Source organism: Oncorhynchus nerka, linkage group LG8 (assembly GCF_034236695.1).
Source record: "Oncorhynchus nerka isolate Pitt River linkage group LG8, Oner_Uvic_2.0, whole genome shotgun sequence".
NCBI lineage: Eukaryota > Metazoa > Chordata > Actinopteri > Salmoniformes > Salmonidae > Oncorhynchus > Oncorhynchus nerka.
This window is the reverse complement of record NC_088403.1, coordinates 15,419,968-15,438,015: the sequence shown is the minus strand read 5'-3', so window position 1 is coordinate 15,438,015 and position 18,048 is coordinate 15,419,968. Positions and strand designations below refer to the sequence as shown.

At 46.7% G+C, this 18,048-nt stretch overlaps 1 protein-coding gene and 1 long non-coding RNA gene across 2 annotated transcripts in view; both read right to left on the bottom strand.

Annotated features, from left to right (window-relative positions):
• Nucleotides 1-7,832: 7,832 nt before the first annotated feature.
• Nucleotides 7,833-8,960, bottom strand: LOC135572866 (uncharacterized). The gene is made up of 2 exons (XR_010464514.1): nt 8,167-8,960; nt 7,833-8,126 (listed from the first exon to the last, which is right to left on the bottom strand). It is a non-coding gene; the product is annotated as an uncharacterized LOC135572866 (long non-coding RNA).
• A 645-nt stretch (nt 8,961-9,605) lies between these two features.
• osbpl8 (oxysterol binding protein-like 8) overlaps nt 9,606-18,048 on the bottom strand; it is a 163,727-nt gene continuing 155,284 nt past the window's right edge. Inside the window, 6 exon segments of the mRNA XM_065021402.1 lie at nt 9,606-10,591; nt 10,747-10,852; nt 12,656-12,761; nt 13,570-13,657; nt 14,303-14,488; nt 16,758-16,894. Of these exon segments, the coding sequence (XP_064877474.1) occupies nt 10,456-10,591; nt 10,747-10,852; nt 12,656-12,761; nt 13,570-13,657; nt 14,303-14,488; nt 16,758-16,894 (759 nt within the window). The 3' untranslated portion in view covers nt 9,606-10,455.

The following is an 18,048-nucleotide window of genomic DNA, read 5'->3' as shown; positions in this document are numbered from 1 at the left end:
CAAGAAGAGAGCCCAAAATAAACTATTCTCTACGCACTGATTCAGACAATGACCAAGCTCAGTGTATCATGCATAGGTACTGGATGTGGTTCGGTGACACGCACTCATGAGATTAGTAATCTTGCCTGAGATCTGAAGACTTGCATTAGCTTCCCAATATAATGACCAGGCCTTAGCTCAGTGGTCTAACAGTCTTGTGGTGCACAGGAGACCTGGGTTGAAAACCCAGAGGGACATGCAGACACATGATACACTATGAAAGTGACACGTCATTTTCTATGGAGTAACCTAGTAGTCTTCAGAGACAAAACATTATAAAAGCCATCTGGTAGAAGTAAATTCATCCACAAACACAAATATTATTTTATATGCATCTTTAAATGAATGCGTTTTAACAAATTGTATGATATAATCGTCAAGCCTAATCAAAAGATTAGGGTATTGACTCTGGTAGAATGACTTTCACAGGATATCACCTGTAATACTAAAGAGGCATTTAAGGCATTTTGCCACAACTTTGGAAGTATGCTTGGGGTCATTGTCCATTTGGAAGACCCATTTGCGACCATGCTTTAACTTCCTGACTGATGTCTTGAGATGTTGCTTCAATATATCCACATCATTTTCTTACCTCATGATGCCATCTATTTTGTGAAGTGCACCAGTCCCTTCTGCAGCAAAGCACAACATGATGCTGCCACACCCGTGCTTCACGGTTGGGATGGTGTTCTTCGACTTGCAAGCCTCCCCCTTTTTCCTCCAAACATAACAATGGTCATTATGGCCAAACAGTTCTATTTTTGTTTCATCAGACCAGAGGACATTTCTCCAAAAAGTACCATCTTTGTCCCCATGTGCAGTTGCAAACCGTAGTCTGGCTTTTTCATGGCGGTTTTGGAGCAGTGGCTTCTTCCTTGCTGAGTGGCCTTTCAGGTTATGTTGATATAGGACTAATTTTACTGTGGATATAGATACAAAAGTACCTGTTTCTTCCAGAATCTTCACAAGGTCTTTTGCTGTTGTTCTGGGATTGCTTTTCACTTTTCGCACCAAAGTACGTTCATCTTTAGGAGACAGAACGCTTCTCCTTCCTGAGCGGTATGAAGGCTGCGTGGTCCCATAATGTTTATACTTGCGTACTATTGTTTGTACAGAGGAACGTGGTACCTTCAGGCATTTGGATATTGCTCCCAAGGATGAACCAGACTTGTGGAGGTCTACAATGTTTTTTCTGAGGTCTTGGCTGATTTATTTTGATTTTCCCATGATGTCAAGCAAAGAGGCACTGAGTTTGAAGGTAGGCCTTGAAATACATCCACATGTACAACTCCGATTGACTCAAATGAGGTCAATTAGCCTATCAGAAGCTTATACTAAAAAAGCCATGACATAATTTTCTGGAATTTTCCAAGCTGTTTAAAGGCACAGTCAACTTAGTGTACGTAAACTTCTGACCCACTGGAATTGTGATACAGTGAATTATTAATCTGTCTGTAAACAATTGTTGGAAAAATTACTTGTGTCATGCACAAAGTAGATGTCCTAACCAACTTGCAAAAAAACACAGAAATTTGTGGAGTGGTTGAAAAACAAGTTTTAATGACTCCAACCTAAGTGTATGTAAATTTCCGACTTCAACTGTATTTTGAACTAAGCTAATGAGGCCTTTATAAGTTATGTGCTTCAATTATCAATGGGTACAAACCATACATTTTTGTAGCAACTGCAGATTGCCCGTTTAACCCAACTGAAACCATACCTAACCTCAACCCATAACTTTTGTTCCTAATCTAACTCTAACCTTAATTAATTCACCCCTATGATGATGATTCTTCTTCTAGTTGAATAAACACTTCCTGTACTAAAACAAAAGAGCAGCAGACTTCAGAAATATGACCAACTTTTACATATCATGGGAAAGTGTTAGAAGGGGACAAGCACACCCAAACCTTGTGTTGAAGCTCAGACACCACAATCACATGGTGGGAAGATCTGAACCATTCTACAGGGACGAAGGTATAGCCAATTAGAGTCACTCCAACCACTCACGTGGTGGTCTCTTTCATCTCTTAACCAAGGGAGATATGTGTGTGTGTTTGTGTGTGTGTTTGTGACAGGTGGGAGGAGGGCGCTGAGCCCTCGGTCCGTGGGCGCTGGCTTCCCAGCATGCATCAGCAGACAGAAGGATTAAGACATAATATAGAGGTCCAGCTGTTCAAGCTCTGGCCTCAGCAGAACACCATGTCACCCAGACTGAGGGACTGACTGACACACCGTGGCAGCATCAAGCTCTGGCCTCAGCAGAACACCACCTCACCCAGACTGAGGGACTGACTGACACACCGTGGCAGCATCAAGCTCTGGCCTCAACAGAACACCACCTCACCCAGACTGAGGGACTGACTGACACACCGTGGCAGCATCAAGCTCTGGCCTCAGCACAACACCACCTCACCCAGACTGAGGGACTGACTGACACACCGTGGCAGCATCAAGCTCTGGCCTCAGCAGAACACCATGTCACCCAGACTGAGGGACTGACTGACACACCGTGGCAGCATCAATCTCTGGCCTCAGCAGAACACCATGTCACCCAGACTGAGGGACTGACTGACACACCGTGGCAGCATCAAGCTCTGGCCTCAGCAGAACACCACCTCACCCAGACTGAGGGACTGACTGACACACCGTGGCAGCATCAAGCTCTGGCCTCAGCAGAACACCACCTCACCCAGACTGAGGGACTGACTGACACACCGTGGCAGCATCCCAAATGGTACTCTATTCACAATAGTGAACTATCTTTGACCTCAGCCCACATACAGTAAATTACATCCAGCCAGTATCCAACTCTACCTCAGGTGTTCATATTACATTTTCACATAATATCCAGGTTGGAATTATGGACAGCCTCCTGGGGCACTCTGATAACCAATCAGGTCACCCCTTAAAATTAAGAGAGGGGATGCTTGGCACTTCCAAATCAGAGGTTGTAGAGTATGAGAGCTGAACTAGGATCAGGTCTCCTCTGTCCATGTAATCTTCATTGTGTTTTGAGGGAACACACCCAGGTCACCACGCCCCTAATCTTCGAGACACGTTAGACATGACACGGGTTCAGTCCACTTCCAGGGTAGTCTGGTGCTGACAGGCATTGCATATATTCTCAACACTCTGGGGTGAAGGTTCCTCTAGGTACTGACCTAGGATCAGCTTCCCCTATCCCAATCATTACATTAAACATTAGTGGGGGAAATGCAAGTGTGATCCAAGATCAGCATCTAGGGGCAGGTTCTTAGTACCAATTGCAATCAGTGTGAAACTGACACAGGCAGTACAGCAGTGGAAGACAATATGATCGCCTCCTTAATTCTATTCCCCAAACCCACGACGCCCCAGAGAGTCACTGTGGGATCAGAACCCTGGTACACCACAAAGAACTGGCGGCCATTTTAGTGGAAGTGTGAGAAGAGAGCCCGTAACTTGAGTGTAGTGCAGGTGTGGCCGTGCTTGGCTTCAGCCTCCATCTGAAATGATCACAGCAACATCTGGCCCATTTTCAGCCTGGCAGCCTTTCCTCAGTCAAATAAAAGCCTAAATGTACACGGAGACAGTAGAAACGTGCACGGTGCACCCGTCCATTATTATTTCCTCATTTGGAAAATATCACAGGCATTATAGCTGAGATTGAAAAGGACGGCCTTCCCGAACTAATGAAAACTACTTCCTCAAATGACCCAGCATACGCTAAAGGGAAGCTAAAAGCTTCAGCATCAGTTACCCCTGTTTGAATTTGATTACTGCATAATTCAGTGGGCACAGCTCTGAGCCCTACTGCCACTCAGTGCTCTATCAGCATGCATCCATCATTAGCCTTATCCACAGATCGGTTGGGCCTTTGTGAGTCATCCTCTGTGCCCCAAATGGCACCATATTCCCCAAGTAGTGCACTGTATTACATTTACATTTAAGTCATTTAGCAGACGCTCTTATCCAGAGCGACTTGTATAGGACATAGTGTTCCATTTGGGATTCACCCATCATCACAGCCTGCCTAATCTGTCACAGGAGCCTTAAATCACCCTGCCGAGACTTCGAGGTGACACGTTTGAGCGAATAGGTTTTTTAGGGTTTGTGTTAATGGTGGTTAAACAACGGGGGGGGATTGTACACTACTTAGAATGGACAAATACAAACTATGATGAATGATGTGGTCAAAAGGTAGGACACACCCACTCATTCAAGGGTTTTTCTTTATTTTGTACTATTTTCTACATTGTTTATCCTTTTAAGCATGAAAAAAATACAATAGCAGACAGATGTTTCAAATCCTTAACCCGACTTGGACCACACACCCTCTCCACCGAATAGCAGACAGATGTTTCAAATCCTTAACCCGACTTGGACCACACACCCTCTCCACCGAATAGCAGACAGATGTTTCAAATCCTTAACCCGACTTGGACCACACATCCTCTCCACCGAATAGCAGACAGATGTTTCAAATCCTTAACCCGACTTGGACCACACATCCTCTCCACCGAATAGCAGACAGATGTTTCAAATCCTTAACCCGACTTGGACCACACACCCTCTCCACCGAATAGCAGACAGATGTTTCAAATCCTTAACCAGACTTGGACCACACATCCTCTCCACCGAATAGCAGACAGATGTTTCAAATCCTTAAACCCAGACTTGGACCACACATCCTCTCCACCGAATCACAGACAGATGTTTCAAATCCTTAACCCGACTTGGACCACACATCCTCTCCACCGAATAGCAGACAGATGTTTCAAATCCTTAACCAGACTTGGACCACACGTCCTCTCCACCGAATAGCAGGCAGGGGAAGCAAAATGGTGGTTGCTTTGCAACGCTTGCAGTTGGCCACCGATTCCTACCAAACCACCCATTGTTGAATTAGCAATTTCCGACGTGTTGAGTAATGTTGATGTCCAATGGCTGATGAGCAAGAATACCTTTAATTTATACTTTCTCTTCATATGACAAGGATTGAAAAGGATTTGCTAGTAGATTGTCGACGTGATTCATGAGGACTGCTTGTCTAGCTCGCTAGCTAACATTTTGAAAGTAACATCAGTCCAATCAAAGCTGCGGTAGATATAACGTTATTCGACATTTTATCTGTGGCCAATGACCTTGAGCCTTATTGGATGGGCACTTCTAATGTAAATCTATGGCAGCACCCAAGGGGACTTGAACTGCTTGGCTCTCTCTTTAACGATTCTGCGGTGACGTAGTGTCCCCAAGAGTGACAGAACACTGAGCCAATCACGGCGCCACTAGACAAGATTACCAACCCCTATTCCGCTGGCTGTCCCTCCACCACAGAAAGCACTGTGCTAGGCTGAAACACCTGCATTTGGAGCTGCCTTACTCAAGAGAGCATGTTCGTACTACAGTTTCTTCTTTTACATTGTTTGCAAACTGATATGTGACATGAATTAATGTGAAAATAACATGCAAAACAGGCACAACAAAATAATAATTTGTAGCTCAACAGGTGGGGCTCAAAAAGCCCACCTGCCCTGAATGACAGGTCACCACTGGTCCTAATACTCCTGAAGTGGCTTCCTTTTCTGGTGTCCTTGACTTCACCACAGCCGAGAGGTGAAGGGTCTCTTTAGGGTTTCACCATAGTGCTGGCACCTGACAGGTCAAGTCATTAGTGTTTGTGAAGGAAAGATGAAAATGAAGACAGGAAGCTAGTGTATTTTATTGGGACATGGCCAGCCAGATGCTGGAATGGGAGCTAGCCACCGGCCTCTTAACTTCATGCTAGATGGGGACTGTGTGTGTGTGTGTACAGACCAAAGTTAAAATATATTTCTTATCTTTCATATACTTAGTGTTGCACTTCATTGAGCTTGTCTGGTGCAACAGAACCAATGTAATAGTCCCAAAAGTGCAACCCTTCCCTTCTGGCACCCAAAGCAGGTTAAAGGAAGTACCTGCTACTACACGTGTTGATACGCACTTCAAAGGATCTTATAACGGTTTGTTTTTGATTTTGTATTTATATTGATGCGTGTATTTTCTGTAATTCAGGTCTTATCTGTAAAAGAGACCTTGGTCTCAGTATGACTCTGATCAAATGAAGGTTAAATACACATGAATACACTTGGACCTGAGTGAATAGTTGTTGTGTCTGACCTATAATCATCTCAGGCAAACGCAATGATGAATACATGTCTAGAGGTGGGTTATGCCAGGCAATGCCAATGGTCTGAGCAGTTTCAACTGTGCCCTCTAGTGATGACAGCCATCTGTTACATGGATATCCAGAAAGGTGTTCTAGCAGTTTCCACAGAACTCCTGTCTACAGAGGATGGATATATCCCATTTGGCGGATGGATACCCCATTTGGCAGATGGATATCCCATTTGGCTGGTGGATGGATACCCCATTTGGCGGATGGATATCCCATTTGGCTGGCGGATGGATACCCCATTTGGCGGATGGATACCCCATTTGGCGGATGGATACCCCATTTGGCAGATGGATATCCCATTTGGCTGGTGGATGGATACCCCATTTGGCGGATGGATATCCCATTTGGCTGGCGGATGGATACCCCATTTGGCGGATGGATACCCCATTTTGGATACCCCATTTGGGATGGATATCCCATTTGGCTGGTGGATGGATACCCCATTTTGGATATCCCATTTGGCGGATGGATACCCCATTTGGCGGATGGATATCCCATTTGGCGGATGGATATCCCATTTGGCGGATGGATACCCCATTTGGCGGATGGATACCCCATTTGGCGGATGGATATCCCATTTGGCGGATGGATACCCCATTTGATACCCCATTTGGCGGATGGATACCCCATTTGGCGGATGGATACCCCATTTGGCGGATGGATACCCCATTTGGCGGATGGATATCCCATTTGGCGGATGGATACCCCATTTGGCGGATGGATACCCCATTTGGCGGATGGATATCCCATTTGGCGGATGGATATCCCATTTGGCGGATGGATACCCCATTTGGCGGATGGATATCCCATTTGGCGGATGGATACCCCATTTGGCGGATGGATATCCCATTTGGCGGATGGATATCCCGGATGGATACCCCATTTGGCGGATGGATATCCCATTTGGCGGATGGATATCCCATTTGGCGGATGGATATCCCATTTGGCGGATGGATATCCCATTTGGCTTCCAGGCGAAAATAATACAGCAAGGAAACAGAAGCAGAACAAACACAGTAATAAAAACCCTAAATACATCTTCTGTTCTCACGATCATTATCTCAGTCATCCTCCCTCCCACCCTTTGTCCAACAGCGATCCTAGAGTTGTAATAGGTCATTATGTTTTGTCCCTGTTGGGATCTGTTACCACAACACTAGTTCACAGGTTCACAGACTACAGTACATGGTCTATTACAGATTATAAACTGGGTGGTCCGAGCCCTGAATGCTGATTGGCTGATAGCCGTGGTATATCAGACCATATACCAAGGGTATTAAAAAAACATTTATTTACTGCTCTAATTACATTGGTAACCAGTTTTGAATAGCAATAAGGTACTTTGGGGGTTTGTGGTATATGGCTAACATACCAGGGCTAAGGGCTGAATCCAGGCACTCTGTGTTGCGTTGTGCTTAAGAACAGCCCTTAGCCGTGTTACTTTGGCCATATACAACACACCCCGTGCCTTATTGCTTAAACATAGCATCCCTCAAATGAGTTCGCCAAAGTGTGTCTTTATAGCTGACCGGCAACATAGTTCACTGACTAGAGGTTATATAGTTGATTGGCCCCATACAGACAAGACAATAAAGACGTCATTTTGATTTTATTTGGGGATGTGGCAACATAACTTTCAGGAAGGTGTTATTGTCATACAAATACATACCAGAGAGACCAGGGATGTCCTGGTACAGAGAGACCAGCGGTGTCCTGGTACAGAGAGACCAGTGGTGTCCTGGTACAGAGAGACCAGCGGTGTCCTGGTACAGAGAGACCAGGGGTGTCCTGGTACAGAGAGACCAGGGATGTCCTGGTACAGAGAGACCAGGGGTGTCCTGGTACAGAGAGACCAGGGATGTCCTGGTACAGAGAGACCAGCGGTGTCCTGGTACAGAGAGACCAGGGGTGTCCTGGTACAGAGAGACCTGGTACAGAGAGACCAGCGGTGTCCTGGTACAGAGAGACCAGCGGTGTCCTGGTACAGAGAGAACAGGGGTGTCTGGATGCAGAGAGACCAGGGATGTCCTGGTACAGAGAGACCAGGGGTGTCCTGGTACAGAGAGACCAGGGGTGTTCGGATACAGAGACCAGGGGTACGTCCCAAAAAGCACCCTATTCTCTATATGGTACACTACATGTATTTTAGGGCTCTGGTCAAAAGTAGGACACTATTTTGGGAATAGGGTGCCATTTAGGATGCAAAAAAGGTAATTTGACAATGAGCTGAAGTCATGGAGGGGTGACCGCAAAACGACATGGAACAGAATCATATCAGCGGTATCGTCTGTAGAAATCAACACTGAAAAGTGAGGAAGAACAAAACAATGGAGAAAGCAAAAATGTGCCACATAGAAAACAAAAAACAGAAAGTGATTTTCATTATAATGCAACACAATGAACAATGACAAGGAAGAGGAGCCATGTTGTTCCCCTGGTTTTGGTGCCTTGTGAAGAGAGAGAGAGGGAGAGAAAGAAAGAAAGAGAGGAAATATGGAGAGATGATTCGGAGAGATAACCTCCTCTCTCCAAGTGGCAGGAATCAGCTTCCAGAATTCCCACGGCAGCGTAACCACAGCAACGCTGGGAGGGGCCAAGCAGGACGCTTCTCTAAGGCTTGATATGGCACGACCACTCCAAAACACTGGCTATTGCTCGCCCTTACACTTCTACTGTACCCCTACCTACTCTCTCACTGTCCCCACCCCTCCCAATCACTACCCCCCCCGTTAGCCCCAAACATCCATCCACCCACCAAACCCCCATCCTCACCCCATCCCTAACCTCCGTTAGCGCCCCCCCCAAAACCCCAGTCCCACCTCTAACCCCCCATTAGCCTCAAACTTCCACCCACCCCCAAACTCTCAGCCCCACCCCTCTCAATCCCTATCCCCCCCATTAGCCCCACCCCCCAAACCCCCCACTCTAGAAGGCACGGGTGTTATTTTCTTGTGACCACATTCTAAACGTCTGGTTTGGATGAGTGAACGACAGTGACGAGGCGATGACCACAGACACACACAGAGTGGGCAGCCCACAAAGACACCGAGGTAATGGGGTATTGATAATGCCAGACTGGCTTGTTCCACAGAGGGTCTTGTCTGTGTGAAAGAACGTCTCTTTAGCTATGTACACAGGAAGTGGACTGACGGCCTATACTACACCTGAAACACTGCATCTGGCAGATTTTCACTACATCCAGTTGATTTCTGACTGGCTGACGATGTTGAGTTACTACTGTACAAAAGTCTATGAACAGCCTGGGGACTCTACTGTCTACTAGGTGTCATCGTGATGTTTACACACTATCGGGCAAGTGATCAGCTGAACATTCATCCTACCGTACATGTTAACCACACAGCAACAATTCATGTCAAGCATCTAGTTTATACAATTGACCTTGTCTACAAATTTGAGTGGAACGATTCAAATCGATTGATTACAATTACCTTCTTTTTCTTTTGTTTGCCGATTCACAGTCAAGCTAGGAAACTCCAGCCTTGTCAAAGCTTCAAAAGAACGTCACATATATTGGACCGCTTAAATCTGTTCTTCTCCCTCCTCGTATATTTTTTAACTAGAGGTTCTACTCACAAAGAACACACCAAACAAACAAAACAAATGAACATTCTTAAAAAAAAAAATTGAATGAAAGTCATTTTTCTTCAAAAGTCTCAGTGTAAAATGTTCCCTGTAGTTGGGGAGGCGGGTGAAATGGGGGCAATGTGAAATGCAAGGAGCGGTGTCGGTTAGCAAAATTAAAAATGGCCGCCAGATGTCAATGTCTTCTCCAAGGCCCAGTTGACGACATCATGACGCCGGCTAAGGCCGAACGCTGACCTCAACTTCCCTTCAGTCCTGGCCGGTGCCACTCCCCCTTTAAAAATACATGGATCTTTAAACAGGTACAAATAAATAGAAATTAAAAACTATTTCGATTTTTTTTGAGGAGCCTCTTTCAGGAATGCTTGCTTTGGAGACGTGTGTGTGACAATGGTGGCCCGTCTGAGGACAGTGGAGCAGGGTCAACTCAGTAGAGAGAGAGAGAGAGAGAGAGGGTTGAGGCAGAGCTACTGGGTGCTCTTGAAGTTCATTCACTTCCAGACTGTTTCTCCTCCTTAGCCTGGACAAACCCCCCATCAGTCCTGTCTCTCTCTCTCTCCATCGGTCTCTCTCTCTAACTCCATCTGTCTCTCTCTCTGTCAGTCTGTCGGCTGCTACTTGAACAGGAAGTTGATGAAGACCTGAAGGAGGATGAGCAGGATGATGATGGCGTAGTCGCGCTGCTGCAGGAATCCGCCCTCTGCTGCCGCCTGGCCCGCTGTCGTTCGGGAGCGCAGCACACCGATGCTCCTGGAGATGTAGGCACACACACACAGAGTCAGTGAGGGTCAGTCACACGAATTATATGCACAACCACAAACTCACAATGCATAAGTTGGGAACAATTGAATCCTCACTCACTCAAAGACCACACGCACACACACTCATGTTTGAACCACCCTCACTTGTAAATGTTCTCCTGTGTCTTCTTTATAGAATCAATGGCACTTTGAAGTTCACTAAGGTCTGGGCCCTTTTTCCTTAACCGGCTACTGTGCTTGCTTTTGAGTCCTGAAATACACAAACAGCAACAATCAGCTGTAACAAAGAGTTAATAACAAATGTTATAGTAAATGTCCAGTGAAAATGTCACTTTTAAAAGTACATTTTATGTTAACTTATACCCAAATAATGTTGTTGACTCGTCCTATAGTCGTATTGGAGGGAAAAAACACTTTGAAAACCTCAAACTTGCATCTCAAACAGACTTGCTATTGCTTGCCATTTCCTCAGAGTATGATGTCATACTCCTGAGGGGGATGAGCTGACCAATCAGCAGTCTACTCTCTCTATTGACAATTCTTTATGACTGGTATACGCCCACACCATTGTGCTGTTGGGGTGTATGAGTGTGTATATGTGTGGGGGGGTGTATGAGTGTGTATATGTGGGAGAGTGTATGAGTGTGTATATGTGGGGGGTGTATGAGTGTATATGTGTATGTGTGTGGGGGGGGGTGTATGAGTGTGTATGTGTGGGGGGGGGGTGTATGAGTGTGTATGTGTGTGGGGGGTGTATGAGTGTGTATATGTGGGAGAGTGTATGAGTGTGTATATGTGGGGGTGTATGAGTGTGTATGTGTGGGGGTGTATGAGTGTATATGTGTATGTGTGTGGGGAGGGGTGTATGAGTGTGTATATGTGGGGGGTGTATGAGTGTGTATGTGTGTGGGGGGTGTATGAGTGTGTATGTGTGTGGGGGGTGTATGAGTGTGTGTATGTGTGTGGGGGGGTGTATGAGTGTATATGTGTATGTGTGTGGGGGGTGTATGAGTGCATATGTGTATGTGTGTGTGGGGTGTATGAGTGCGTATGTGTGTGGGGGGTGTATGAGTGTATATGTGTATGTGTGTGTGGGGGTGTATGAGTGTGTATGTGTGTGGGGGGTGTATGAGTGTGTATGTGTGTGTATGTGTGTATGTGTGGGGGGTGTATGAGTGTGTATGTGTGTGTGAGTGTATATGTGTATGGGGGTGTATGAGTGTATATGTGTGGGGGGTGTATGAGTGTATATGAGTGTGGGGGGTGTATGAGTGTATATGTGTGTGGGGGGTGTATGAGTGTATATGTGTGTGGGGGGTGTATGAGTGTATATGTGTGTGGGGGTGTATGAGTGTATATGTGTGTGGGGGGTGTATGAGTGTATATGTGTATGTGTGGGGGGTGTATGAGTGTGTATGTGTGTGGGGGGTGTATGAGTGTATATGTGTGTGGGGGAGTTGTATGAGTGTATATGTGTATGTGTGTGGGGGGTGTATGAGTGTGTATGTGTGGGGGGTGTATGAGTGTATATGTGTGTGTGGGGGTGTATGAGTGTGTATATGTGGGGGGTGTATGAGTGTATATGTGTGTGGGGGGTGTAGGAGTGTGTATGTGTGGGGGAGGGAGTGTATGGGTGTATGTGTGTGGGAGGGTGTATGAGTGTATGTGTGGGGGGTGTATGAGTGTGTATGTGTCGGGGGGTGTATGAGTGTGTATGTGTGGGGGGGGTGTATGAGTGTGTATGTGTGTGGGAGGGTGTATGAGTGTATATGTGGGGGGTGTATGAGTGTATATGTGGGGGTGTATGAGTGTGTATATGTGGGGGGGTGTATGAGTGTGTATATGTGGGGGGTGTATGAGTGTGTATGTGTGTGGGAGGGGTGTATGATTGTATATGTGGGGGGTGGGGGGTGAGTGTGTATGTGTGGGGGTGTATGAGTGTGTGGGGGGTGTATGAGTGTGTATATGTGGGGGGGAGGGGTGTATGAGTGTGTATATTAATGTGAGTGGTATTGTAATATTGTTGGTATGTGTGTGTGTGTGCGAGACATACGCTCGCTGCCGGAGGAGTCCTGGCGGTCAGGTTCTGGGGAGGAGCAGCCACTCTCAGGTTTCTTGGGCTTGTCACTGTGCTTGTGCTTTCTTTTGGTCCCTGTCACCTACACACACACCAAGGACACACACATCAACACAGAGCCACACACACCAGCCACCAAATCAACACACACACCACAGAGAAGACGACAAAACCAAAGATACCTACACAAAAACACTCACGCACCGCACACACACGCTTGTACACCTACGAACAAACACACAGAAACTACGTAAATAGCTGCAATTAGGAACATAACACAGACACAAACACGCGCACGCACACACACACACACACGCACACAATAACACTTGCATCACATGCTAATCAGTAGCACAGCAAAATGAGGCATGCGAGCGTGCCAATCGGCCACATCCAGTGAAACTCCAAAAACAACCAACAACACAGTCAGTTGCAACTCAAATTAAACTAACCAACCAAATGAACTAACCAACCAAGCACCTATTAAAGCTCTTAAAGCGCTCAGAGACATCAACAACCAGCCTTCTTAAAAACGAAAACAGAATGATCCAGAAATGATCTAAAAAATGACAACAACCAACATGGCGGTAGGTGGTGGGGAAACAGTCAAAACAAAATGGCTGTACGAGACAACAGGCGCGGCGGCGTGGCCCACACGGAACACAAGTAGCCACAGGCGATGGTTGTGAATGGAGCTGGAGAAGACTTTTAGAGCAAGCTGCAGTGGTGGCTGGTGACAAACTGAAGTGGAGGAGGTGGATAAAAAAAAATCAAGAAGTATAAAAACAACTCAGGGAGCGCTGTTCGGTTGGCCAACCTACCTGGCACTTGCAATTGCCATCCCTCCTGGGGCCCTGGTTACTGAGACTAATTACACTGGCAGAACGTACCATAGGGGTGCGGTGCCGCACTTTAGTCTGGATCCAGCCGTCTTTCTCAAACTGAATCATATCATTCAGCGGATCCCACGGCCGGGTGCTGCGGACACACACACACACACACACACACACACACACACACACACACACACACACACACACACACACACACACACACACACACACACACACACAGAGAACATTACATAAGCAGATATTACAGTCTGTTGGTAATGTTATACCAACATGTTGTTGTAACACCAGGTCCATCCATTAGGTGTCAGAATCCTCCTGTTGATCAGCTCTGGGGTCAGTTCAGATGCAGAGACTTGACATACAAGGTTTTGATGCTACTTCTTGGTCGTCATAGTAATGGAAGCATTGATAAACTAATACAATCTAACATCTCTATAAACGTTAAAAATAACCTCAAGTTATTCCTGGCTCTGCCTGTCAATAGAGAATTTAGTTACATAACATCTCCACTAGATGGCTCCTCTCCTTCAATATATCAACGTGGGAGTAAGATGCATTTGACCCCAGACAGGCATCGAAGGTCAGTCTCACATTTCACCCACTCATGGCTAACATACAAATATGAGGGAGATAAGCTGATCCTAGAACTGTAACTTCTACTCAACTTCAACTAACGTACCAAATGGCACCCTATTCCCTATATAGTGCACTACTTTAGACTAGAGCCCTATGGGGAATAGAGTGCGTGAATTGGAGATAAGAAACTCACTCGGCATATCTGTAATGCCACTCTCCGGTGACGGGGTCCTGTTCAAAGAGCCCGGGCGCCCAGTCCTCACACTTGGCCTTGCGCTCGCGGGTTGACTTCCTCTGAGCCTCCTCCAGGATAAACTTCTCATTGGTGGCCTCTGTCTGGTCCTTGTTGTTGATGGCCCTCGTTACATGCTGCCATAACCTGGGAGGACGGAGGGAGAGACAGAGGGAGAGGGAGAGAGAGAGGGGGATATAGAGAGAGAGGAAGATATTTTTATTTAGAGAGAGATTTAGAGAGAGAGATATATATATATATATAGAGAGAGAGAGATATAGATATATAGAAATATATATATATATATACATAGAAGGAATGAGATGGTGAATAGAGGAGGAATAAAGAGTCAACGAGGGGAAGGAATGAGATGATGAGGGGAGGGAGGAGGAATAAAGAGTCAACGAGGGGAAGGAATGAGATGATGAATAGAGGAGGGAGGAGGAATGAAGAGCAAACGAGGGGAAGGAATGAGATGGTGAATAGAGGAGAGGAGGAATAAAGAGTCAACGAGGGGAAGGAATGAGATGAGGGGAGGGAGGAGGAATAAAGAGTCAACGAGGGGAAGGAATGAGATGAGGGGAGGGAGGAGGGAGGAGGAATGAAGAGCAAACGAGGGGAAGGAATGAGATGGTGAATAGAGGAGAGGAGGAATAAAGAGTCAACGAGGGGAAGGAATGAGATGAGGGGAGGGAGGAGGAATAAAGAGTCAACGAGGGGAAGGAATGAGATGAGGGGAGGGAGGAGGAATAAAGAGTCAACGAGGGGAAGGAATGAGATGATGAATAGAGGAGGGAGGAGGAATAAAGAGTCAACGAGGGGAAGGAATGAGATGATGAGGGGAGGGAGGAGGAATAAAGAGTCAACGAGGGGAAGGAATGAGATGATGAATAGAGGAGGGAGGAGGAATGAAGAGCAAACAAGGGGAAGGAATGAGATGGTGAATAGAGGAGAGGAGGAATAAAGAGTCAACGAGGGGAAGGAATGAGATGAGGGGAGGGAGGAGGAATAAAGAGTCAACGAGGGGAAGGAATGAGATGATGAATAGAGGAGGGAGGAGGAATAAAGAGTCAACGAGGGGAAGGAATGAGATAAGGGGAGGGAGGAGGAATAGTCAACGAGGGGAAGGAATGAGATGATGAATAGAGGAGGGAGGAGGAATAAAGAGTCAACGAGGGGAAGGAATGAGATGAGGGGAGGGAGGAGGAATGAAGAGTCAACGAGGGGAAGGAATGAGATGAGGGGAGGGAGGAGGAATGAAGAGTCAACGAGGGGAAGGAATGAGATGATGAATAGAGGAGGGAGGAGGAATAAAGAGTCAACGAGGGGAAGGAATGAGATGATGAGGGGAGGGAGGAGGAATGAAGAGTCAACGAGGGGAAGGAATGAGATAAGGGGAGGGAGGAGGAATAAAGAGCCAACGAGGGGAAGGAATGAGATGATGAATAGAGGAGGGAGGAGGAATAAAGAGTCAATGAGGGGAAGGAATGAGATGAGGGGAGGGAGGAGGAATAAAGAGTCAACGAGGGGAAGGAATGAGATGATGAGGGGAGGGAGGAGGAATGAAGAGTCAACGAGGGGAAGGAATGAGATAAGGGGAGGGAGGAGGAATAAAGAGCCAACGAGGGGAAGGAATGAGATGATGAATAGAGGAGGGAGGAGGAATAAAGAGTCAACGAGGGGAAGGAATGAGATGATGAGGGGAGGGAGGAGGAATGAAGAGTCAACGAGGGGAACGAATGAGATAAGGGGAGGAGGAATAAAGAGCCAACGAGGGAAAGGAATGAGATAAGGGGAGGGAGGAGGAATAAAGAGCCAACGAGGGAAAGGAATGAGATGATGAGGGGAGGGAGGAGGAATAAAGAGCCAACGAGGGGAAGGAATGAGATGATGAGGGGCGGGAGGAGGAATAAAGAGCCAACGAGGGGAAGGAATGAGATAAGGGGAGGGAGGAGGAATAAAGAGCCAACGAGGGAAAGGAATGAGATAAGGGGAGGGAGGAGGAATAAAGAGCCAACGAGGGAAAGGAATGAGATGATGAGGGGAGAGAGGGGGAATAAAGAGGAGTGAAAGAAAAGGGTCTAACTTCAAAGTAATGACTCGGGACGTCGGGTTTGATACGAAAGCTTCTTTTAGTAAGAATACTTGTTCACGTTACATTTAACAACAGAACAATGCAGGTAAGATGCTGTCGGAAGATCAGCCACAATCACTAAGCACCTGCACATAATTGGCGCATTATCTCTCTCAATTCCTCTCGCAAAGCATTCTGGAACTTGCAGTCAAAAAGCGTAATTCAATTCAAACCAATACAATTACATATGCAAACAACTGCAAAGAAATATCTCCAGATACAGCTCAATGAGCCAACTGAAACATGAACTCTGTAACACATTAAAGTTACAACACTTCATACCTCTCAGACTCATAGTCTCCCTGGTCCTCAGGGGGCACGGTGCAGCGTGTCAGCCTGCTCTGACGCAGCTCTGCAGTGGGGTTCCAAAACGTATCCACCACCCCGGTCTTCTTATCGTTGATGAAGATTTCACTGTCCTGGAGGAGCCAGAGACACAGGAAGACCCAGTTAACACAGTTAGCCCCCCCCCACACACACACCTTCAGACAAAAAACATTAAATGAGAAACACACACACAGAGAAATACAAAAACATCTACACACCAAGCAGACAAACGTTCAATCACTCACCAAATTGTCTGACATCCTGTTATCTGCCAACAACCACTGCTTCTTATTAGACACAAAGTGCTCCATCACCCTGACTTCCCAAAACAACCTGGCTATGTGCCCTGGTCAAAAGTAGTGAAGTATATGGGGAATAGGGTGCCTTTATGGTATGGAGGCAGTGGTAGTGATGTTTAGGTACAGCTAATCTGACTGCTGAGCCAACTCAGACAGTCCTCCTAAACAGGCTGAGAGAGCTGCATTGACCGATCTCAGGACATGGCTAACACACACACAGAACCCGATGACACTAATGGTATAGAGCTGGCCGGGGTAATTACCCAGAAAGCCAGGGGAAGGTGTGAGATAGAATGACTGAGGTGATAGTTATGCAGAGGAGTGGTTGGTTCTAACATTGACCCATTTATCTGTCTGTCTGTCTGTCTGTCTGTCAGTCTGTTTCTGGCAGTCTGTTTCTGGCAGTCTGTTTCTGGCAGTCTGTTTCTGGCAGTCTGTTTCTGGCAGTCTGTTTCTGGAAGTCTGTTTCTGGCAGTCTGTTTCTGGCTGTCTGTCAGTCTGTTTCTGGCTGTCTGTCAGTCTGTTTCTGGCAGTCTGTTTCTGGCAGTCTGTTTCTGGCAGTCTGTCAGTCTGTGTCTGGCTGTCTGTCAGTCTGTGTCTGGCTGTCTGTCAGTCTGTGTCTGGCTGTCTGTCAGTCTGTGTCTGGCTGTCTGTCAGTCTGTGTCTGGCTGTCTGTCAGTCTGTGTCTGGCTGTCTGTCAGTCTGTGTCTGGCTGTCTGTCAGTCTGTGTCTGGCTGTCTGTCAGTCTGTGTCTGGCTGTCTGTCAGTCTGTGTCTGGCTGTCTGTCAGTCTGTGTCTGGCTGTCTGTCAGTCCGTGCCTGGCTGTCTGTCAGTCCGTGCCTGCCGCCTGTCAGTCTGTTTGTGCCTGTCGTCTGTCAGCCCGTGCCTGTCGTCTGTCAGCCCGTGCCTGTCGTCTGTCAGTCTGTTTTTGTCTGCCTGTCTGTCAG